The 24,615-nt window shown below is 46.4% G+C and overlaps 1 protein-coding gene and 1 long non-coding RNA gene across 2 annotated transcripts; one reads left to right on the top strand and one right to left on the bottom strand.

The window, feature by feature from the left end:
- Positions 1-925: 925 nt before the first annotated feature.
- On the bottom strand, positions 926-13,412 carry CCDC22 (CCC complex scaffolding subunit CCDC22). The gene is made up of 17 exons (XM_072124225.1): positions 13,194-13,412; positions 8,267-8,444; positions 7,721-7,853; positions 7,391-7,497; positions 6,851-6,929; positions 6,425-6,594; positions 6,133-6,339; positions 5,963-6,028; positions 5,473-5,589; positions 4,971-5,090; positions 3,931-4,047; positions 2,994-3,095; positions 2,325-2,432; positions 2,122-2,217; positions 1,984-2,043; positions 1,662-1,736; positions 926-1,454 (listed from the first exon to the last, which is right to left on the bottom strand). The coding sequence occupies exons 1-17, from the start codon at positions 13,241-13,243 to the stop codon at positions 1,341-1,343; spliced, it is 1,899 nt and encodes a 632-aa protein (XP_071980326.1). The 5' UTR covers positions 13,244-13,412; the 3' UTR covers positions 926-1,340.
- A 6-nt stretch (positions 13,413-13,418) lies between these two features.
- LOC140077235 (uncharacterized) lies at positions 13,419-23,542 on the top strand. Its single transcript, XR_011849736.1, has 3 exons — positions 13,419-13,636; positions 15,785-15,876; positions 23,233-23,542. It is a non-coding gene; the product is annotated as an uncharacterized lncRNA (long non-coding RNA).
- Positions 23,543-24,615: the final 1,073 nt, after the last annotated feature.

Raw genomic sequence — 24,615 nt, 5'->3', positions numbered from 1 at the left:
AGACTTAAAGCTGTTCCGGAACTACAACTCCCAGCATGCCCATAAGCCCAGCTAGCAGCTGCTATTTTCATGGGATGTGGGTAGTACTTACATATTTTCCCTTGTAGTGCACACATAGGGGCACATTTACTTACCCGTTCCGTCACGAGCCCCGCAGTGCGTTGTCCGACGAGGATTCGGATCTTCCGCGATCCACATAGCTCGTGCGCCCGATTTCCTGCATCCGTCGCTTCCCCCACTGAGGTCTGCCAGAGTTCACTTTCTTCTTCCCGGTGCATGTGAGTGATGATCTAGCGACACAATTTAGTTTTTAAAATTCCACAGTTTTTTCGAATCAGTCGGGTTGTCCGACGTCCACGCCCCCCGATTTGCGTCGCATGCAAGCATTCGCCACAATCCGATCGCCTGTGCCAAAAATCCGGGGCAATTCAGGGCAAAACGGTAAAAAGTCGGGATACCCAACGGAAATGCGCTGTTCGGACCCCCTTAGTAAATGTGCCCCATAGTCTTACATGGAGACCATTGTGAAAATAGGACAAGAGGTGAAATACAACTTAAAGGGGTTTTCTGGGACGTTAATACCAATAACCTTGCCTTAGGATCACATTATCTGTGGAGGGGCGAGGTGTTGGACCTCGACGATCCAATACTGATGAGGCTTCCTAAGGATAAGTCATCAATATTATAAAACTCTCAAAAACCCCTTTAACCTTACCTCTCTGCTCTTCCTCACATAGGGATCTAAAGTGACTTTAGGTTACTACACCTCAAACTGCAGTGAACTGATGTCTCCATATTTTTGTAAATAACTGAATGTGTCCCCGGGGGCGGCTCTGGATAGGAATCATTATGGCCGCCACATCCCAGGATCGCACAACGTTGCTAAAATAACTGAATTCACCTTGTGAGAAAGTGAATCACAATATCAGCTTCAATTTGTCTTTATAGAAATGTTTTCATTTACAGATATGAATGTTACAAAATGATTTGTTTTCTTCATAACAGAAACTTTTTGTGTTTTAACTAGGATTCTCAGGAACAAAAAAAAAAAAAAAAAAAGGGGGGCAGAGGGGCGGATTAGTTCTCCTGGCATCTACACGCTGCATTAGACTTCAGGTACTGCACACTTCAGCAGGATGGAACATGTACTGCCCCCTGCAGGCTGCATTCTGAACAGCATGTCGAGCACAAGGCGTTGTGCAGATTCTTTAATTAGTGAGGTCCATTGTCATTACGGATGTGAATACAGTATTATGAGAAATGTGAAGTCTATGTACAGGATCGTAGATAACCCGGAACTATAAGCCTCAGTGAGATGAAGCCAAGATGTCAACCTTCTTCTAAGTGTCCCTCATGCGACTCAGCAGCAGGGCGTTCTCTTGTTTAATGGCCTTGTAATCTTCCAAGATCTTCTGCAGATTACTTACAGTTTTCTTAGCTGCTTCAGTCTCGATCTGCAGAGAGTATCAAAAAAGGTTTAAGCTTAAGGGTTAAGGTAACCTTGTAAGTTTAATTTGAGACACAACCCCTTTCACTGTCGCTGACGGAAAGCTTCAATAAGAGAGGGGTTATCACCTCCAAATAAACTCCATTAATAATACAGTATATAATGCAATATAATCTATGTGAGAAGTTACATAGGAAAAAAAGTGACAATTTACCTGCTCTTCTAAGTCGCGGATCTCTCTAAGAATGGTTCCTGTGTCCTCGATGGTTTGGATCAGTTGACTGCAATTCTACAAAAACAATGAAGAAAATGTGTAACATAATATGCAATACTGAATACGTACTGCTCATCAGTATAGTTGTAGGGTATATGGATAAGACCCCAGTCAAGAAGCTACGCTGGGGTGCTGGGAATCAATACATACCAATATGACATCAACCAATATCATACTATACCAATATGCCATCAACCTTTTCTAGGGAAGGGCTATGGTAGTTGGAATAGCTGGAAACTCCCTTTAAAGGGTTTACACATACCTCATGTAAGGCGGCCAGGTATTTGTAGACCTTCCGGACAGGTTCATCCTTCTTGGCATCCTTTGCAGGAGACAATACAGAACAGGTCAGTGTGCACACAAACCAATAACCACTAAAGCTTATGAAAGTGCTGCCTACCTTAAACACAAGCTCATCCGTCACCACAAAAGTCCGGTCCACTTTTCCTGTAAGATTATTAATTTCCTTCTGCAGATCTTTAGTGTCTGAAAGAATCTGATCAAAAAGTTCCCTCTAAGAGGCTTCCATACGCACGCCAGTAGGAGAATCTAGAACACTGCAAACCTAAACTCTGCCGGGTGGGTGTTATCTTATTTTTTTACCTTGGTGATGTCTTCCTTTTGCTTCTTAATGTTGCTCACAATCTCTAAGATGCGTTGGGTGTAAGCGGCGCGGGAAACGTCTTTTGGCAGGGACTCGTACTCAGAAACCTACACGGGATAAGAGATATGGACTTTGGGTATGTAAAGGCCTCACACCAGAGCAGGTAGGACGCTCCGAGTACATGGAAGGCAATGTCCTTAAAGAGGATCTATAAGACCTCTACCAACTCCACAGCTTTGTATTCTTTAATAGGCTCCACTACATTGATTGGGAATCATTAAAGGGCATTTACCATCAGACTGTATGCAAATGAGCCCGAGGGTCTCCAGGCTCCATAGGTGTTAATTTGCATACAATCTTTCATCCTAGTGGTAGATGTCCAATAGAGAACCTAATTAGCGTATTAGGTGCCAAAACTTATAGCTTGGGAGTGGAGGGACTAGACTAAAAAATTCCAACTGTTCCAGAATCTATGGAATGCAAACAGGAAGTGAAAAGTCCACTTTAATGCCAGTCATGTTGGCGGGGACATTTATCAAAACGGCTTTAGTGTTACTGGTCTAGGTGGTGTGTGGCATCCAGGATAATAGCTGATAATAAGTCTCTCTGGTTTTTGGGTAAACAACTTTCCACAAGGAGTACCCGTTATTCACACACATTCTCCTCACCAGCTGTTTGTACAGATCCTCCTTGCGTTTGGCTTCATCCGCTGCAGCTCGGATTTTGTCATATAAATCCCTGACGTCTTTCATCCAGCGCGAAGATTCAACCTTACGGACAAAAAAAAGAGAACAAATACACATCAAATCAGACAAACTAAAAAAAACTGGAATTCAAGATGGATCACATAAGCATATCTTAGAGGACATCTGCCATCCGTTTAGTGATGGTAAATGTGTCCTAGTAAGAAGAACTTCTTTTATTATAACTCTTTTTTATAATCTTATAATAATTTTATTATAGCCTGAGCCACCAAGGGACATTTGCATAACTTTTATAATTCTATATTTCTGCAATCTCGGGTTATACAGTAATAATAAAAGTCCTGAAGAACACGGTTCCTTAGGAACGTCTTACTAGGACACATCCATCATCACTAAACTGATAGTAGATGTCCTTTAAACGTTGAAGGATCTAAAGAGAAATATGTGATAACTAGGGATGCATTTACACAAAACCTGAACCACAGGGGATTATAAAATGAGAGCACATATACAGGGTCTAACTGGACAACCCCTTTAAAGACTAGTTTACACAGCGGACTATAAAATGAGAGAACATATTTATGGTTAAACCCTCCAGCCCATTAAAGGACGAGTACACAGAGGATTTTTCCCACAGAGTGAAAAGTTGTGCCCAAATCCCTCTCCCAAATCAATGAGGCACTGCTGCCATGTCTTATATCTCAAGCAGCATCTGGGCAGAAGTCATTCTAAATATAGGGAACGTTGGTCAAGACCCACCATAGAAAGGCCGACAGCAGATTTTGACCTAGTAGCTTTTCAGATAGATTAGCAAATAACAAAATATATAATGGTTTTAAAATTCAGAGTGCAGAATATACATGGATGTTATGTCCCCTCTGTGCCAGAGAGTGGCACATACCTCTTTTTCCTGCTGGAGTCTCTTCATCTCACTGTATTCATCCGCTAGCCGCACGCGATGCGTCTCCCACTGTCCCACAAGGCTTGCCATCCGCTGCTTACTGCCGTCTACCATCACCTGCAAATAGAAAAAGAGGGTAACAAGGGACAGTAAAATGGATCGCCTTATGTTCTCTGCTTATTTATGATCAATACCTATTCCCCTGATATACTAATGTAGCAGAGCTGTATAATATAAGCATGTATCCCCATCAGTCCCTAAACCCAGTTGGCACACATAGCGGCATACTCTCAGAACGGCTATTACACTGCCCATATGTGGAGTCTCTAGATAAACCGGGAAAGACATTACAGTAAAGTTGGACTCTGTACGAGATTTAACCATCTGCATTCCTACAAGATGTGATTTCCCAGTGCCCACTGTGTGCCCACAGACTCATTCATCTGTGGTTTACTGTGCGCCAGTCTGCCGCTAATAGCAGGGCAAGTCATAACAATTGTCATTTACAAAAGTCTCTGCAGATATCTGACTGAAGCAACGTGTTAGGCTATTTTCTTTTAGTATATAGAGAATGGTGCCAGCTAAAAGGTCAGGTTCAAACCTTGTCCTAAAGGGGTCTTCAAGCTAGGCTCACTTTCCAAAATCAAAAGGAAAGTTTTTCACCATTTCTTGGTAGTTCTGTAACTGAAGATTTCTTCTGATCTCAGTCCACATAGTAAACTGATGGTAGATGTCCTTTAATTGGCTCTGTAAGGAGTGCTCTTACTCCATGTCCCTGCTGTGTATACAAAGGTGTTGATGTATCTTTTTTTGGTTTTTAGTACTCTCCCTCCAACTATTGGATGACGCTATTGTCAGTGTTTACCAAGTACAATTGTGAAGTGGCAGGGCTTGGTACTACACCTTAACCCTATTGACTTGAATGAAGCAGAGCTGAATGGGGATGTCACAGGCCTGTGAAGTGGAGGTGGCTCAGATTTATATTGCCCTTGGGAATGCCGGATAAGAGATTTTATCATATGCCTGTCCCACAATGTTACCTGCAGCTTGGCGAGATTATTTTCTGCATCTGGCAGTAATTCTACAGCTCTCTTCTTCACTTTTACCGCATTCGCCTTTTCATCACATTGCTTCTGAAGTTTGTCTGCCTCTTCTTCCACCTGAAATACACCCTGTTACTTCTGCGCTTAAAAGACATTACCACCAAGATGAAGGATTGTAAACCAAGCATACTTACATTCAGGTGTGTGCCCCCTCTGGCAGGATCCGCTCTTCTTTTAGCTTCTTAAGCCATTGTTTTTGCGAAACAAAGGTTTTTAAAGTTATGCAAATGAGCCTTAGGGGCTCCAGGGTCCATCAATGTCAACTTTTTATCGTAAAAACAAGGTCTTAAGAAGCGAAAAGAAGAGCGGATCCTGTCAGAGGGGGCACACACCAGAATGTCAGTGTGCTTGGTTTACAATCCTTTATCCTGGTGGTAGATGTCCTTTAAGGCAGGACCTTTACCATGCTATGTCACCTATACACATATGCATTGTGTACCTTGTTGATGGTGAGATGCAGCAGCTTGGTGCTCTCCGCCAGGGCTTGTATATCCTGCTCTATATGTTCTATCTGCTGCTGCAGAGAGGATAACTCTTCTTGTTCTGCTTGAGCATCCTGGGAAAATTAGGAGGAAAGTTCAGCAACAAAGAAAATAAGGTAGAAGCTGCAAAACATGTCTGCAGTCATTCATATTGCTCTCTCTATGATTTCCAATGACCTCAGGCGTCTGCAGACTTAGAGGCGCAGTGAGGAATGAAGCTGCCGGCACATGACCTGCAACTTCTAGGCCAAACCTGACAGTGCCATTTCCCCTTCCTGGATAACCCGTTTAACAATGAAAGGTCACAACACTAAAACATTCTGATTAATGGCAGGATCCCTGTGTCCAACTTTAACCAACTACACGTTGATATCCTGTCCTCATAGGGAAATTTCTCTAACCTCTAATACACAGATTGGTGCCCCAACCAGCTTTATGCCTCCCTACCTGTGTGTCCTTTTTGGGAAGATTTTCTGCCACTCTTTGCATCTGTTCAGTTAATACTTGTGGGTCCTTAAAAATAAAATAAAAAATCACAGAAATTAATTTATTCTAATTAAAATATTTTTAAGCAAAAATATCAAGTGTGAAATAATATGAATAAAATGTTACTGTACCTGCCGATGGGTGAATTTTTGAGCGTGGGTGAACCTGGAGCCTTTGTTGTTATCCGTACCCTCTTCCACGGTGAAAGTTTTCAACATGTCCACAAGGTCTTGCGTGGACGGTCCGGGTAGGTGATTCTCTGCGTGATGCTGGCGGCACTGGCGGAGCTGGTCCTGTATCCGTTTCTGCAGACGCTGGCGTTTCCTACTCCGGTACTCCTGTCAGAGGGAGGCAATGTGTATAGGATTGTGAAAAATATTCCTTATTTACCCCTTTTTATTTTGCTGATTTTTCTGAACTCACCTCAGGAGACAAACGGGAAGCAAGACCTTGGCTTTTCCACTCTGCCTCCCACTCCTGCACGGCACTGAGGTCAGATGTGTTCCTCTCAAGTAGCGAGGCGGCTAAAGAGTAGGCGTGAGGCAGCTGCATGCTAACAAAAGGCAGGTATTTCTCCCAATATTCCTTCCGTTCTGTAGAAGAGGAATCCAGCATGTCAGAAACATCCTATAACCCTTAATAGGGTGGCCATATACATTAATATCAGCTAAACTCCCAGGGTGTTGGCAGAGCTGGTTAACTATCTATCATTCAAAACTATTCTGCGGCAGATGGTCTGGACATGGTGGAGTCAAACATGCCCAATCCTTATGTTCCCAAACTGCAAAACACATGCGCACTCAGATTGGCCAAGCTTGAATATGTATAGGTGTCTGTCATCAGTCTTACCAGGGGATATGGATTTAGATGAAGAATCTCCAGCGAGAGACAGAGGCTGTACATGAAAACGATGCAACCGACATAAACTCTAAAAAGGAAAGGAGAAAACACAAAAGTCAGTAACTACACGTACTGCACTTTTAATTTATAGTTAGAGATGAGCGGACCGATAGTTTCAGTTCGGGTTCGGTTGTGCGACCCAGATGTAGGGTCAATCATGGTCACGATTAGTAGTAAGTGGTGTCCAACTGCAGGATAGGCTGTTCCGCCGCCAGGCCGGCAATAGGTCCGGATCATACAGCCTGAGACAAACTGAGACTACGGGTCCGCTCATGTCAATTTAAGACCTTAAAGGGGTAGCACTCACGTAGGCCTGGAACAGCAATTTAGGACTTAAAACCACCAGTCCATAAAGACATGTTGATGGTTTGGTGTCCCAAAACCGTCAAACAGGTTCACTAAACATCATATTCATAAAATATAAAATGGTCAATTGTAGAGCTGAAAGGTCGCTTTTTAAATTCACTGAAGTTTATGTTGGAAACCAACCTGAGAACGTTTTGCAGCTGCTGTCCGGCAAGATGGGGGCAACCAGGGAAGGGCGAGCTGTTGCTTTATTTTGGTTGCAATCTCGCGTTGTAGCACCGCAGATTTACCTGAGGGTTAACAAATAGAACTTCCTGACTGTGATATTGATATACAATCCAATAAGAACTCAGACTCCAAGAATTTTGGTAATGATGTGGTAGGCCTGAAATGCGGACATACTGTTGCACAATTTCTGACGCAAAGAGCAACTCAATGTGAAACGGGAAATAGATTAAGACCCAGAGTACATGGCCATGTGCTTTCAGTTCTGTATTCGCCCTTCTGCAGTACCTGCCGGCTGATGAGCGTCTTCATGGGAGTGTCGAGGAAGTTTCTCAGCCAGGAAAATCAGAAGCGCCCGAATATCAGGCTCGCTGCTGTATAGGAATGTCTGGTAGCCAACTTCCCCAGTATATCCCAGGTCCTGAGAGATAGAAAGAATATAATTACAACCGACATACAATTATCATGTGCTAACAAGACAAGGAATAAATAGAAAAAAAAATAAAAAAACTACTACTAGTCAACTGTCTCATAGATGCAACTAGGGGGCACAGTAGACTATAATTAAAATTGTCGATAAATGCACAACAAAACGGGGCGATATTTTCTACCCATCAGGTCAGTAAAGAAGGGAACCAATGGAAATGATCAAACATATGACGCATGTGGGATTTTTTTTTTTCCAAAACATAAATATGAAATTGTGCTCTTCCAAAATGACATGCACTATTCAGATAGTACTGCTCATCCTGTGCCTCCTGGTTCATTAACCAGTCTAGTATCAGCCATCATGGCAGCTGTACTTGTTAAACATATATTTTACATCCAGCTCACCTGACAGGCCTGCGCCAGGCTGGTGCCTATACGGAAGCGGGCGGACATCCCGGGGGGCAGGACATGGCTTAGGTTGGCGCCCAAGGACGGGTTTATCACACGCAGACATTGTACTACGGCTTCTACTATGAGCTCGGTGTTGAACTGGCGGACGCTCTGCACGTCTTCTGGGATTTCTCTGTAGGAAATAAAAGTTAATTTCATTAATACAGGCAGTCCCCAGGTTACATACAAGATAGGGTCCACAGGTTTGTTCTTAAGTTGAAATTGTATGCAAGTCGAAACTGTATATTTTATAATTGTAGATCCAGACAAAAATTTTATTTGCCCCAGTGACATTTTTTGCTGTAATGGGACCAAGGATTATCAATAAAGCTTCATTACAGACACCTTACAGCTGATCATTACATTCTGGGACTAAAGTAACATCCAGAGAGCTTCACCAGAGGTCACAGTGGGCAGAGAGGTCTGTCTTTAACTACGGGTCATCTGTAAGTTGGGTGTCCTTTAGTAGGGGAACGCCTGTAAATCATATTTCATGGGATACTCCTTTAACGGAGCCTGCGACAAACATGGAACTAAAGTGCAGCTCCAAGTCCTGGAGGCCAGCAAGGCTCTTGTTATAGAGCAGGTGATAGAACGTCATGTGTAAGGCCCGGTCCACCAGGAACGGAATGCGAGGATACAGGTGGCAGAAGACTGGGACAGTGGGTTTTATACCACTTTAGGCTGGATTCACACTGCCGTTGCCCGCCCTACCGTACCGCGCAGCTCACCCCCGCCCCTCTCCACAGGAAGATATGGCGCACGGCGCCGTACTACGGACGAAGATAGGGCATGTCCTATCTTTTTCCGGGGTGCAGAGCGGTACGGTGCCGCACATGTGCTGCACCGTACCGCTCCCGTTGGGCGCCGTGCGCCCATTGCCGTCTATGGGGGACGTATATCGACCGTATATATACGTCGGCCGTATATATGTCCCCCATATGGCAGTGTGAATGTAGCCTAAGGCTGCGTTCACACGTTTACAGAGAGTTTTGTAAATGTTACAGTTTTGTAAACGCAAATTTTAACAGCTTTGGAATTCTGCAAATCTCCTCTACTCAGATGTTGTATTGCGTTTTCAAGACGCAAAGTAAACGCCACATATGAACGCAGCCTCAGCAAATCTGCACGGTGGCTTTCTGTGCACCTTTGTTTTATACTTTCAACAATTTTTCCAGGAAAAACATCAATGCTCGTGCAAAAGGCAGCGTCACATGTGTGTGCGCAGTTTAGAAAGGAGGATGCAGCTGCGCCAGCAGGAGAGCCCCTGCCTAATTTACATAAACATACAATCTGAAAATTCCCTGAAATGACAGATTGCCTGGAAACCTTATAAATGGAGATGAGACAACCCGTCATTTGCATTCGGGTTCAGCCACACAAACAGGACATATTTTTGGATTGGCGACCGTGGGACACCCTTGCCCAATCAAAACATTGGGCAGCTGCTATCGTACTGCTGCGGATATTCTGCAGAGTAATCACTACATTTGGAAAAAGCACTACAATTGCAACAGCAGCAAAGCCTGGATGAGTCTGAACCAGAGATCGCATTAACGCCTCACCACGCGTCATAGACGCGTGATAAGGCGCCATTACCCCCCAAAATAATTGCCATGCGTAAAGATACGCTTGGCAATTATTCAGTGTAGCGCGCAGGCTGAGCGGCCCAGCGCACGCTGCAAAGGAGGGGAATGTCAGTAGCGCGATCGCAGCGCGCGCCGGGTCGCTCAGCAGGATGCGGAGATGTGTGGGATTTGTGAGCGCCGCCCCGGGGGAGACATGTGGGCCGCGATCCTGCTGCTCTAGCCCTCAATGCCCGCAGCAGCGGCGAGCGGTTATGTGGTCCTGAGAGAAATGCCGGGTGAGTGTGAGCCGCGGCCGGGGGTACACTGCACTCTGTGTATGTGCTGGGGGAGTGTGTGCTGCGTGTGTCTGCCATGTGCTGTGAGTGTGTGCTGTGCGCTGTGAGTGTGCGCTGTGCGCTGTGAGTGTGCGCTGTGCGCTGTGAGTGTGCGCTGTGAGTGTGCGCTGTGCGCTGTGAGTGTGCGCTGTGAGTGTGCGCTGTGCGCTGTGAGTGTGCGCTGTGCGCTGTGAGTGTGCGCTGTGAGTGTGCGCTGTGAGTGTGCGCTGTGAGTGTGCGCTGTGAGTGTGCGCTGTGTGCTGTGAGTGAGTGTGTGCAGTGCGCCGTGCAAATGTGTGCAGTGCGCCGTGCAAATGTGTGCAGTGCGAGTGAGTGAGTGTGTGGTGAGGCTGCTGTGCGAGTGAGTGAGTGTGTGGTGAGGCTGCTGTGCGAGTGAGTGAGTGTGTGGTGAGGCTGCTGTGCGAGTGAGTGAGTGTGTGGTGAGGCTGCTGTGCGAGTGAGTGAGTGTGTGGTGAGGCTGCTGTGCGAGTGAGTGAGTGTGTGGTGAGGCTGCTGTGCGAGGGAGTGAGTGTGTGGTGAGGCTGCTGTGCGAGGGAGTGAGTGTGTGGTGAGGCTGCTGTGCGAGGGAGTGAGTGTGTGGTGAGGCTGCTGTGCGAGGGAGTGAGTGTGTGGTGAGGCTGCTGTGCGAGGGAGTGAGTGTGTGGTGAGGCTGCTGTGCGAGGGAGTGAGTGTGTGGTGAGGCTGCTGTGCGAGGGAGTGAGTGTGTGGTGAGGCTGCTGTGCGAGGGAGTGAGTGTGTGGTGAGGCTGCTGTGCGAGGGAGTGAGTGTGCGGTGAGGCTGCTGAGCGAGGGAGTGTGTGTGCGGTGAGGCTGCTGAGCGAGGGAGTGTGTGTGGTGAGGCTGCTGAGCGAGGGAGTGTGTGTGTGTGCGCTGAGCGAGGGAGTGTGTGTGTGTGCGCTGAGCGAGGGAGTGTGTGTGTGTGCGCTGAGCGAGGGAGTGTGTGTGTGTGCGCTGAGCGAGGGAGTGTGTGTGTGTGCGCTGAGCGAGGGAGTGTGTGTGTGTGCGCTGAGCGAGGGAGTGTGTGTGTGTGCGCTGAGCGAGGGAGTGTGTGTGTGTGCGCTGAGCGAGGGAGTGTGTGTGTGTGCGCTGAGCGAGGGAGTGTGTGTGTGTGCGCTGAGCGAGGGAGTGTGTGTGTGTGCGCTGAGCGAGGGAGTGTGTGTGTGTGCGCTGAGCGAGGGAGTGTGTGTGTGTGCGCTGAGCGAGGGAGTGTGTGTGTGTGCGCTGAGCGAGGGAGTGTGTGTGTGTGCGCTGAGCGAGGGAGTGTGTGTGTGTGCGCTGAGCGAGGGAGTGTGTGTGTGTGCGCTGAGCGAGGGAGTGTGTGTGTGTGCGCTGAGCGAGGGAGTGTGTGTGTGTGCGCTGAGCGAGGGAGTGTGTGTGTGTGCGCTGAGCGAGGGAGTGTGTGTGTGTGCGCTGAGCGAGGGAGTGTGTGTGTGTGCGCTGAGCGAGGGAGTGTGTGTGTGTGCGCTGAGCGAGGGAGTGTGTGTGTGTGCGCTGAGCGAGGGAGTGTGTGTGTGTGCGCTGAGCGAGGGAGTGTGTGTGTGTGCGCTGAGCGAGGGAGTGTGTGTGTGTGCGCTGAGCGAGGGAGTGTGTGTGTGTGCGCTGAGCGAGGGAGTGTGTGCATGCGCTGTCCGTGCGAGTATATGCGCTGTGTGTGCGGTGAGTGTGCACTGAGGCTGCTGTGTGAGTGTGTGTGCACTGAGGCTGCTGTGTGAGTGTGTGTGCACTGTGGGAGGGAGTGAGTGTGTGCTGTGCACGGTGAGCAGACAGATGATTTCTTTTTTTTTATAAATAGCGTCTATTAACATTATATACGGCTATTACATATTATTTAGTTATATGTATTACCGGGAATTTTCATACTCCTCCTCGACTAAAAATACTCCTCAAAAATAGTAAGAGGAGTATTTTTACCCTTTGGGAAAAATGTTAGTTCGACCTCTGGTCTGAACCATCTTGCCCTCCCTCGCTGCTGCTGCGCTGTGTGAATTGGATTGGATCAGGTCAACTTATGTTGCCGATTTTCACAGTGAATTTTGGTGCAAAGCAGTAAAGGTTATAGCTCCTGCATCAATAACTGTATCTGCTTCGGAATTTGTCCTGTGTGAACTATGATGATAGGATACAATACACCACAAGGTGTTGATTCCCCACTTTGGAATTTTCCACAATTATTCCAAAATGGGATACATTTTTGTAGAGGGTCTCACAGGGTGATCGCTGTGGGTCTAGTGGAGTTTTTAGTGGAAACCCTAGTGGAAACATGAGGTCCACAATGAAGGTGTCTATCGCTAGAAAGTATCAGAATAGGATACATTGTAAGGGAGTGTGCACACAGGAAAGTCACGTGATAATACAGGATAAGGGCGTCACATGACCCAAGACAGCAGGGGGCACAAGTACTCTCATCACATGACCTAATGGTGTCACTGCACGTACAGTCACATGACCTGGTACATGATGAGATGTCACATGACCTGGTACATGATGAGATGTCACTACATGTACAGTCACATGACCTGGTACATGATGAGATGTCACTACATGTACAGTCACATGACCTGATACATGATGAGATGTCACTACATGTACAGTCACATGACCTGGTACATGATGAGATGTCACTACACGTACAGTCACATGACCTGGTACATGATGAGATGTCACTACACGTACAGTCACATGACCTGGTACATGATGAGATGTCACTACACGTACAGTCACATGACCTGGTACATGATGGGGGTGTCACTACATACACAGTCACATGACCTGGTACATGATGGGGGTGTCACTACATACACAGTCACATGACCTGGTACATGATGGGGGTGTCACTACATGTACAGTCACATGACCTGGTACATGATGAGGGTGTCACTACATGTACAGTCACATGACCTGCTACATGATGAAGGTGCCGCTGCACACCCATCACATGACCTCCCCTGATGCTACTTACGTGCCACATGTCCTCAGAGAGTGAATGAGGATCCGGTCCACCTCCTCCATGGCCCGGTGGGCAGTGTCTCTGTATAGGATGTCGGCGTCCCCCCTGCCTGCGCCTCTATATACATTGACCTATGTGTGAGCGCTGCGGGGCAGTGTGTGGGGTGTACGCCTCCCTGCAGCTGACAGCCGCTTCCTATATCCCCTCTATAGATTCTGCCTCTCACACTTACTACAGCACACAGGAAACAGCTCACCTCCGGACTACACACCCCACAATGCAACGCGCTCATCATTCCCCACACTCCCCATACAGAAAGGAGCCGTTTCTCCCATGACCGGAAGCCGCGTTATCGCAGAGCATCATGGGATATGTAGTCCACATCGTTATGCTGTGTTACACAGTTCATAAAAACGTTATGTGCTAATGGGTGTAAAAACCTACATATTCCACATGTGAGCAGCCTGTTGTGTAGATGTGTGTGGGCTATTCCTAATATTTGGGCACATAGCTGAGCTGGAAGCTGATTGGTTATCTATGGGTTTTTGTGTTTTGGGTATAGCTGCTATGGGGGTCACTGTCAACACATACGCAAGAGTATAATGTCATCAGAATGAATACATTTTATCTTTGGGCTGGTATGTTTTTGTCCAGTCCAATTTTTTGGCTAGTATTTTTTTTTACAGGAGCAACTACCAGATAACAGAGGCTCCTAAGTTCAAGAAATCTGAGACTTCAGTCCCCTGGCTATTAGGGTGATGCCACACTTGGCGCTTTGAATCCGTTTTTGGTCCGTTTTTGCGTTTTAATTAAGATAATTGGTAAAACCTGTCAAAAACGGATGCGTTTTAAAAAAATGCGTTTTTTAACGGACTGCTTAAAAATGGACCAAAAACGGGTTCAAAACGCCATGTGTGGCATTACCCTTAACAATTTTTTCTTACTGGTCCGATGTCTACCAGTACTCTGACTCACTTATACTCTCATTTATAGTCTCTTGCACTATGCACACGTCAGATGTTTTTCACAATCCAGTGATCCGATCATATACGAAAAATCGCAGCTACCCTGATCCGAGATGTGCGTGAAACTTGTACATTAAAGTCAAGTAGTATGTAAAAATGTAAAAAATTATGTGAAAATCTGACACAATTTAGATGATACTAGTGCTAAAAAAAACATATGGCAGGACCAGGGCAGAAATTGTGCCAAATATGGATCAAAATTTTACAATTTAACACTCGGTTCTACTGAGCTGACGCAGGCTAAGGGTGGTACTGGTTTCACATTGGCGTGGGCAGGGGCGTAACTTGAGGGGGTGCAGAGGATGCTGTCGCAAGTGGGCCCAAGAGGCTTTGGGGGCCCATAAGGCCTCACTTTCCCATACGAGAAGATTAGTACCTTAAGCCATACATTATAGTCGGGGTCCTGGCACAGACTTTTCCCTGGGGCCCATCAGCTTCTAGTTACGCCACTGGACGTGGGTAACCATTGCGTTGTGTCTCTGTGAAGCTTCTGTTCTGTTTAACATTGGTTTGAAAACATAACACCTGGTTTCTCAGCCTCATTGGTGAAAAAGACTGACCTGTTATCAGTGTTATCGATTTTCCATTGCATTTTTTAGTCAAATCTTAGACGCAGCATCTTTGCTTCTTTTGATTTCAATTGGGATTCTGTACTTTTTCAAAGGCCTGCGTTTGAGAGAAACATTTTTCATTGCTTTTTTCAAAGTGGTTGCATTTTTTTTTTAAATGGTTGCGTTTGTGACTTGCGTTTTGAAACGCATGCGCTTAGGCTGGTGCCGCACGCACGGCTTTGTCTGCGTTTGCAAACGGTGGGTGCGGCTTTGTCTGCGTTTGCAAACGCAGACAAAGCGGTGCGTGTGGCACCAGCCTCAGGGTGGTGACACATGTGGCGTTTTTAGGCCGTTTTTGGGCCGTTTTAGTAGTGCGTTTTCAGATCGGGGAAAAATGCGTGCGTTAAAAAAAAAGGTTTTGACCAGTTTGAATTAAGATAATTGGTCAAACCTGTCAAAAATGCATGCGTTTTTTACGATCTGAAAACGCACAACTAAAAACGGCCCAAAAACAGCCTGAAAACGCCACATGTGTCACCACGGCACACGTGGCGTTTTGAATGCGTTGTTGGCCCGTTTTTAAACGCATCCGTTTTTGACAGGTTTGAATTAAGATAACTGGTCAAACCTGTCAAAAACGTGTGCGTTTTCAACAAACGCATGCATTTTTTATCGCATCCGTTTTTGACTGCTTAAAAACGGGCCAAAAACGGGTTCAAAACGCTACGTGTGCCATCACCCAAACTCATAGACAACATGCAAAAAAGCATGCGTTTTCAGCGCGTTTACAACGCACAAAGAATGGACCAAGAACGCACCTTGTGATCGCACACCCTAAACATCATATATGTAACTATATATATAGCGAAACAGAGTAGCTGCATGCAAAGTGGAAATGTGCCCAGACCAGATTTTTGGTGCATTATACATGCAGATTGTAATCTGGACTTTTAAATCCTTGAAAATCTGGATTGTTACCGCTGCAGGTGAACCATTTGTCACTGCATGTTTATTTACATTTTGGAAGATTGGGAACTGCTGGATGGTCTCTCTCGGACAAAGGAAAGAAGAACCAGGCAGAAGGAAAACAAAAAGAAAACAAGCACACCTGATTCAAAGGTATCTTCGATATAAAGGGAATTATATCAACATTATTAGGCTCACCTTATTGTGAAGGAGAAAGGCTGTTGGTTTTTACAAGAACATCTCGGCATGCTGCTGGCCGTTGGCTCCGATATTGGAGCAAGATCAGATCCCGCTGTTTTTGCTCTAAAGAGTGTAGGGCTCAAAGCACGAGGAAGTTTTTCGGAGTCTTGGATAAATGGTACTGCATGCACATCATATGGATTAAAACCGATGTGTTTTATTGGTTGCAACTAGAGATGAGCGAACACTAAAATGCTCGGGTACTCGTTATTCGAGACGAACTTTTCCCGATGCTCGAGTGCTCGTCTCGAATAACGAACCCCATTGAAGTCAATGGGAGACTCGAGCATTTTTCAAGGGGACCAAGGCTCTGCACAGGGAAGCTTGGCCAAACACCTCAGAAAAGGATGGAAACACCACGGAAATGGACAGGAAACAGCAGGGGCAGCATGCATGGATGCCTCTGAGGCTGCATAATCGCAACATTATGCCAAAATTATGGGCAACAGCATGGCCATGACAGAGTGACAGAATGAAGCTAGATAGCATCTAAAACATGCAATAATTGACCCTGACACTATAGGGGACGGCATGCAGAGGCAGCGGCAGCAGGCTAGAGAGTGTCATGGCGACATACCCTAAATGGACTCAGGCTTCAAACCAATGGGTGGCAGAGAGGAACCAAAGGAGGTGAGCAAGAAGCGCTCAAATAATATCGGTACATGATAAAAGTTTGCCAGTATATTTTGTGGATTACACAGCAGGGTGGCGACAAAGTTAACATGGAAGCCATGAAAACAACCCAAAATTCTGCCTGACACAGCTCGTTTGATAAGGGGACCATGTATGGAGGCAGTGAACTAGTAGTAGATTAAAGGTGCTGCAGTTAAAACTATGTTAGTTGGATCTTGGCATGGAGCTGGCGCTCCGCTGCCAGGCGAGCTTTCGCCAATCCAAGCCCCTGTCTATAGGCTACTCCCCAAACAGCACTTCTAAGAACCTTTTGTATAAGATCAAGTGTAGTAGCGTTCTTATAAGTTTGGGATATGGCGGGTGAGGGGAATGTAAACAGCTGCGCAAGAAGCGCTGAAATAATATCGGTTAATCATAAAAGTTTGCCAGTATATTTTGTGGATAACACAGCAGGGTGGCGACAAAGTTAACAACTTTGATGTGGAATCCATGAAAACAACCCAAATTTCTGCCTGACACACCTCGTTTGATAAGGGGAGGATGTATGGAGGCAGCTATATGGACGACTTTTGGAGGTAGCAATGGAGACAACGTGTGGAGGCTGCTATGGAGACAATTTAATTTGGATAGTGCCTGTATGTGGCAGTCCCAAAAAGTTTTCAAACCAGAGGAGCAGGTAGGTGTCCCTCCAGAAAAATGGAATAGATTGAGTGCATGTATGTGGCAGTCCCAAAAAGTTTTCAAACCAGAGGAGCAGGTAGGTGGCCCTCCAGAAAAATGGAATAGATTGAGTGCCTGTATGTGGCAGTCCCAAAAAGTTTTCAAACCAGAGGAGCAGGTAGGTGTCCCTCCAGAAAAATGGAATAGATTGAGTGCCTGTATGTGGCAGTCCCAAAAATGTTTCAAACCAGAGGAGCAGGTAGGTGGCCCTCCAGTAAAATGGAATAGATTGAGTGCCTGTATGTGGCAGTCCCAAAAAGTTTTCAAACCAGAGGAGCAGGTAGGTGTCCCTCCAGAAAAATGGAATAGATTGAGTGCCTGTATGTGGCAGTCCCAAAAATTTTTCAAACCAGAGGAGCAGGTAGGTGGCCCTCCAGTAAAATGGAATAGATTGAGTGCCTGTATGTGGCAGTCCCAAAAATTTTTTAAAACAGAGGACCGGGTAGGTGGCCCTCCAGAAAAATGGAATAGATTGAGTGCCTGTATGTGGCACTCACAAAAATTGTTTCAAACAGAGGACCAGGTAGGTGGCCCTCCAGAAAAATTAAATGCATAAAGTACTATAGCAAGAGCCAGTGGGCCCTGTCAAAAAATAGCCAGTTTCCTCTGCTTTACTGTACAAAGAGGAGGAGAAGGAGGAAAATGAGGAGGAGGAGGAGTGGATCAATTATTCAGGTTGAGCTTCCTTCACCTGGTGGAGATTGGAAATTCTGAGAAATCCAGCCTTTATTCATTTTAATAAGCGTCAGCCTGTCAGCGCTGTCAGTCGACAGGCGTGTACGCTTATCTGTGATGATGCCACCAGCTGCACTGAAAACCCGCTCGGACAAGACGCTAGCGGCAGGGCAGGCAAGAACCTCCAAGGCGTACAGCGCCAGTTCGTGCCACATGTCCAGCTTTGAAACCCAGTAGTTGTAGGGAGCTGTGTGATCATTTAGGACGATGGTATGGTCAGCTACGTACTCCCTCACCATCTTTCTGTAAAGATCAGCCCTACTCTGCCGAGACTGGGGACAGGTGACAGTGTCTTGCTGGGGTGACATAAAGCTGGCAAAAGCCTTGTAAAGCGTACCCTTGCCAGTGCTGGACAAGCTGCCTGCTCGCCTACTCTCCCTCGCTACTTGTCCCGCAGAACTACGCACTCTGCCGCTAGCGCTGTCAGAAGGGAAATACTGTTTCAGCTTGTGCACCAGGGCCTGCTGGTATTCATGCATTCTCACACTCCTTTCCTCTGCAGGGATGAGAGTGGAAAGATTTTGCTTGTACCGTGGGTCCAGGAGAGTGAACACCCAGTAATCGGTGCTGGAATAAATTCTTTGAACGCGAGGGTCACGGGATAGGCAGCCTAGCATGAAATCTGCCATATGCGCCAGAGTACCAACGCGTAAGAATTCACTCCCCTCACTGGCCTGACTGTCCATTTCCTCCTCCTCCAACTCCTCCAACTCCTCTTCTTCTGCCCATACACGCTGAACAGTGAAGGACTCAACAATGGTCCCCTCTTGTGTCTCGCCAACATTCTCCTCCTCTTCCTCCTCATCCTCCTCCACCTCCACCTCCTCCGATATGCGCTGAGAAACAGACCTGAGGGTGCTTTGGCTATCAACAAGGGAATATTCTTCCCCCGTCTCTTGTGACGAGCGCAAAGCTTCCGACTTCATGCTGATCAGAGAGTTTTTCAACAGGCCAAGCAGCGGGATGGTGAGGCTGATGATGGCGGCATCGCCACTGACCATCTGTGTTGACTCCTCAAAGTTACTCAGCACCTGACAGATATCAGACATCCACGTCCACTCCTCATTGTAGACTTGAGGAAGCTGACTGACCTGACTACCAGTTCTGGTGGAAGTTGACATCTGGCAGTCTACAATCGCTCTGCGCTGCTGGTAAACTCTGGATAACATGGTCAGTGTTGAATTCCACCTCGTGGGCACGTCGCACAACAGTCGGTGAGCGGGCAGTTGGAGGCGGCGCTGCGCTGCCCTGAGAGTGGCAGCATCTGTGCTGGACTTCCTGAAATGCGCACAGATGCGGCGCACCTTCGTGAGCAAATCTGACAGATTGGGGTATGTCTTGAGGAAACGCTGAACTATCAGATTTAACACATGGGCCAGGCATGGCACATGTGTCAGTCTGCCGAGTTGCAGAGCCGTCACCAGGTTACGGCCGTTGTCACACACAACCATGCCTGGCTTCAGGTTCAGCGGTGCCAGCCACAGATCAGTCTGCGCCGTGATGTCCTGTAATAGCTCTTGGGCGTTGTGCCTTTTGTCGCCTAGGCTCAGCAGTTTGAGCACCGCCTGCTGTCGCTTAGCGACGGCACTGCTGCTGTGCCTAGAGCTACCGACTGATGGCGCCGTGCCCACGGATGGTAGTTCGGAGGAGGAGGTGGAGGAGGGGTGGGAGGAGGAGGAGGCATAGTAGGCCTGAAACACCTGGACCGAGGTAGGCCCCGCAATCCTCGGCGTCGGCAGTATATGACCAGCCCCAGGGTCAGACTCGGTCCCAGCCTCCACCAAGTTAACCCAATGTGCCGTCAGCGATATATAGTGGCCCTGCCCGGCAGCACTCGTCCACGTGTCCGTGGTCAGGTGGACCTTGTCAGAAACGGCGTTGGTCAGGGCACGGGTGATGTTGTCTGACACATGCTAGTGCAGGGCTGGAACGGCACATCGGGAAAAGTAGTGGCGGCTGGGGACCGAATACCGAGGGGCGGCCGCCGCCATGAGGTTGCGAAAGGCCTCGGTCTCTACTAGCCTATAGGGCAGCATCTCCAGGCTAAGCAATCTGGAGATGTGCACATTAAGGGCTTGGGCGTGCGGGTGGGTTGCACTATATTTGCGTTTCCGCTCCAGCGTCTGGGGTATGGAGAGCTGAACGCTGGTGGATGCTGTGGAGGATCGTGGAGGCGACGATGGGGTTTTTGTGGCAGGGTCCTGGGCAGGGGGCTGACTATCAGCTGACACAGGGGAAGGAGCAGTGGTGTGCACGGCCGGAGGTGAACGGGCTTGTTGCCACTGAGTGGGGTGTTTAGCATTCATATGCCTGCGCATACTGGTGGTAGTTAAGCTAGTAGTGGTGGAACCCCTGCTGAGCCTGGTTTGGCAAATGTTGCACACCACAGTCCGTCGGTCATCCGGTGTTTCCTTAAAGAACCTCCAGACTTCTGAAGAACTAGCCCTCGCCGCAAGAGCCCTCACCACGGGAGCTTCACTAGCTGACATATTTGGCGCTGATGCACCAGCTCTGGCCCTGCCTCTCCGTCTGGCCCCACCACTGCCTCTTCCAACCTGTTCTGGTCGAGGACTCTCCTCCGTCTCAGAAGCACTGTGTTCACCCGGCCTCTCAACCCAGCTTGGGTCTGTCACCTCATCATCCTCCGATCCCTCAGTCTGCTCCCCCCTCGGACTTCCTGCCCTGACAACAACTTCCCCACTGTCTGACAACCGTGTCTCCTCATCGTCGGACACCTCTTTACACACTTCCACTACGTCAAGAAGGTCATCATCACCCACAGACTGTGACTGGTGGAAAACCTGGGCATCGGAAAATTGCTCAGCAGCAACCGGACAAGTGGTTTGTGACTGTGGGAAGGGTCCAGAAAACAGTTCCTCAGAGTATGCCGGTTCAAATGCCAAATTTTCCTGGGAGGGGGCAGACTGGGGGGGAGGAAGCTGAGGTGCAGGAGCTGGAGGAGTGGCGATTTCGGTGACATGGGTGGACTGCGTGGAAGACTGACTGGTGGACAAATTGCTCGAAGCATTGTCAGCAATCCACGACATCACCTGTTCGCACTGTTCTGGCCTCAACAGTGCTCTACCACGAGTCCCAGTGACTTCAGACATGAACCTAGGGAGTGTAGCTCTGCGGCGTTCCCCTGCTCCCTCATAAGCAGGTGGTGTCTCACCCCGGCCAGGACCACGGCCTCTGACCCCTGCAGTAGTTGGACGCCCACGTCCCCGCCCTCGTCCTCTACCCCTAGCCCTCGGGTTAAACATTTTTAAAATGAGAGTTATAGCTTTAATTTTTTTTTAACTTTTTTTTGTGGTTTTTTTTTTTTTTTTGTGTTTTTGAGTTTTTAAAACCAAACAATGCTATCCTATTGCTATGGCTATTTTCTAGCCAAGTATGAAAGCACACTACTATGCCAGATGAGATGACACTGAGTTATTAAACAAAATAAACGTAAAATAAAAAAGGAAAAATGGCAGACTGTGCCTAATTGAAATCCAACCCCTACTAAATTTTCCCACTTCGGTCTTTGCAATGGATATGTGCGTCACTAAGCGCAAAACACAGCGGTCGCAAGTCTCACTACAAATTGCTCACAATTGGCTAGTAGATGCACTGCAGCAAGTACAGCCACCAGCAGATCAACCAGAAATCAAATATATAACGCTACTGTAGGCGTAAGCCGTTTGGATTCTCCTATGGCTATTTTCTAGCCAAGTATGAAAGCACACTACTATGCCAGATGAGATGACACTGAGTTATTAAACAAAATAAACGTAAAATAAAAAAGGAAAAATGGCAGACTGTGCCTAATTGAAATCCAACCCCTACTAAATTTTCCCACTTTGGTGTTTGAGGTGGATATGTGTGCCACTAAGAGCTAAACACAACGGTAGCAAGTCCCCCTGCTAATTCCTCACAAAATGGTACTAGATGCAAATAAAAAAAAAAAAAGTAGAACGTTATTGTAGCCCTAAGAAGGGCTGTTGGGTTCTTGGAGAATCACTCCTGCCTAACAGTAAGCTAATAGAACACCCTAACGCTTTCCCTGACCAGCAGCAGCTCTCTCCCTAGCGGCATCCAGACACAGAATGATCCGAGCAGCGCGGGCAGCGGCTAGTCTATCCCAGGGTCACCTGATCTGGCCAGCCAACCACTGCTATCGACGTGTAAGGGTACCACGTCATGCTGGGTGGAGTGCAGAGTCTCCTGGCTTGTGATTGGCTCTGTTTCTGGCCGCCAAAAAGCAAAACGGCGGGAGCTGCCATTTTCTCGAGCGGGCGAAGTATTCGTCCGAGCAACGAGCAGTTTCGAGTACGCTAATGCTCGAACGAGCATCAAGCTCGGACGAGCATGTTCGCTCATCTCTAGTTGCAACGCATTTCGAACTTGCACTGAGATCTTCCTCAGGCATTAAAAAACAAACATAGACATGTATGTTTTTTAATCAAAACATCGAAACTTCCTTGTGCTTTGAGCCCTATTTACATTTTGGGAATACATTAGGATTTAGTCTTGAACATACAAGAAGGAGTCGATTTTAACAACCTAGATCCACATGTTTGCTTTTTTATTATTATTATTATTATTATTATTATTAATTTGTATTTTAGGGAGCTTTAAAGTAGTTTTGCTAGAAAAAACTATTGAAAACTTGGGTCCACAATATCAAATTTATGAGAGTGCAACTCCTAGCACCCCTACAGAGCAGCTGATACACAGTGAATGGGACCGGCAGTAGACAGTGAATTCTCAGACCAGGTAACTGCAGATCAGCTCCCTTTGAAATGAGCTGTAGTGACTTATCTCAGCCACTACACAGATGACGGAGCCGTTTAGCAGCTGATCTGTTGGGGTGCTGAGTGCTTGACCCTCACCAATCTATTTTGTTTTTACATTTTTTCTTTATTCACATTTTTCCATAAATATTACAAAAACCATTAATCAAAAGCGAGGGATAGTTTTAACAATCACAAGATATCAACACAGTGTTAATTATCAATAACCTTTTAGTACATTTAAAATATGCTATACGTCTCCAATAATCCACAATATATTATTAATATCTGAGCATCTCAATAATCTGAAATAACCATAACACTTTCACTTTATACAGCTCACTTATAGTCACCTTAACTACAACAATAAGTATTTGATATCATAATACTTTTCTTTATCCTCAAGACCCTCACCAATCTGATAATGATGACCTATCCCCATCTGAGTTGCTATACCAAGCACAACCAGATGTGGTGCCGTTTCTGGAATAAAGCTGTCATATTATCCTAATTCTGGACAACCCCTATAAGGTAACAAGGTAACGGCTTATCATGTTCCCAAGGCCGGCGTTTGCTCAGGGCCCCCTGTCCTATTGGGGCCCCTTGCATGTGGACTTTTGTGGACAGAGGATGTATTGCTCCTTTAATATCCCTTGGTTGACTGCCCAGGTAAAGATGTTTATCATCTGTACATCTAGTTATCTATCTCCTATAATTTGCCTGTTTCATATCTATAAATCTAACTATTTATCTATATATCCTCTATCTATCTCTTTGTCTATCTATCTAGCTATCTATCTATCTATCTATCTATCTATCAATCGATCGATCTTCTATCTCTCTTCTACTCTATCTCTCATATCTTTCTTCTATCGTGTATATAGCTATCTATATATAATCTACTTTATATTTATGCATCTATAAATCTGTCTATCATCTATTTATAAATCTATATCATATTTTACATTTATCTTCTATCATTAATCTACCGGTCATCTGTCTATCTCCTATAACATTCTCCTACAGTCCCCTACTACTGTGTGTAACTACAAAGTGTTATTATTGTGCAGGGATAAAGGAGCCTCTTACTGACTGTTTATAAAATAGTTTTATTTTGGGGCCCTCACTTGTAGTTTGCCCAGGGCCCCACTTTGTCTAAAACCGGCCCTGCATGTTCCAATATATCTTATCTTTCAGTATCTATGTAAAGCTAGGGTATGTATATACCATGAACACTCCAATGGATGATAACAGAGTTTATCTAGTACCTGTAGTCCGTATGTAATGTATAACACCATAACTATGTACATACAGGAGGTCCTCTACTTAAGAACACCCGACTTTCAGATGACCCCTAGTTACAAACGGAACTCTGGATGTTGGTAATTTACCGTACTTTAGCCTTATAATAAACAGCTATAACAGTTATCACTGATGTCTGTAATGAAGCTTTATTGTTAATCCTGGTTCTTATGACAATCCAACATTTTTAAAATTCAATTGTCACACAGACATTTGTCTGGAGCTACAATGATAAAATATACAGTTCCGACTTACATACAAATTCAACTTAAGAACAAACATACAGAACCTATCTTGTACCTAACCCGGGGACTGCCTGTACCAACATTTACTTCCATCCAGCAGTAACTTTTATTAAGGGGTGCCATCTCCTTCAGCCTCACCCTATGAATAAACCACAGCCCAATGTCTCTCTATATAAATCTATAAATCTCTATATAAGTATAATGGGGCTTTGCATCCTCTACACATTCCCTATGTCACTGCC

Source organism: Engystomops pustulosus, chromosome 9 (genome assembly GCF_040894005.1).
Source record: "Engystomops pustulosus chromosome 9, aEngPut4.maternal, whole genome shotgun sequence".
Lineage (NCBI taxonomy): Eukaryota > Metazoa > Chordata > Amphibia > Anura > Leptodactylidae > Engystomops > Engystomops pustulosus.
Note: the sequence above shows the minus strand (reverse complement) of the source record. Positions and strands in the feature narration are given on the sequence as shown.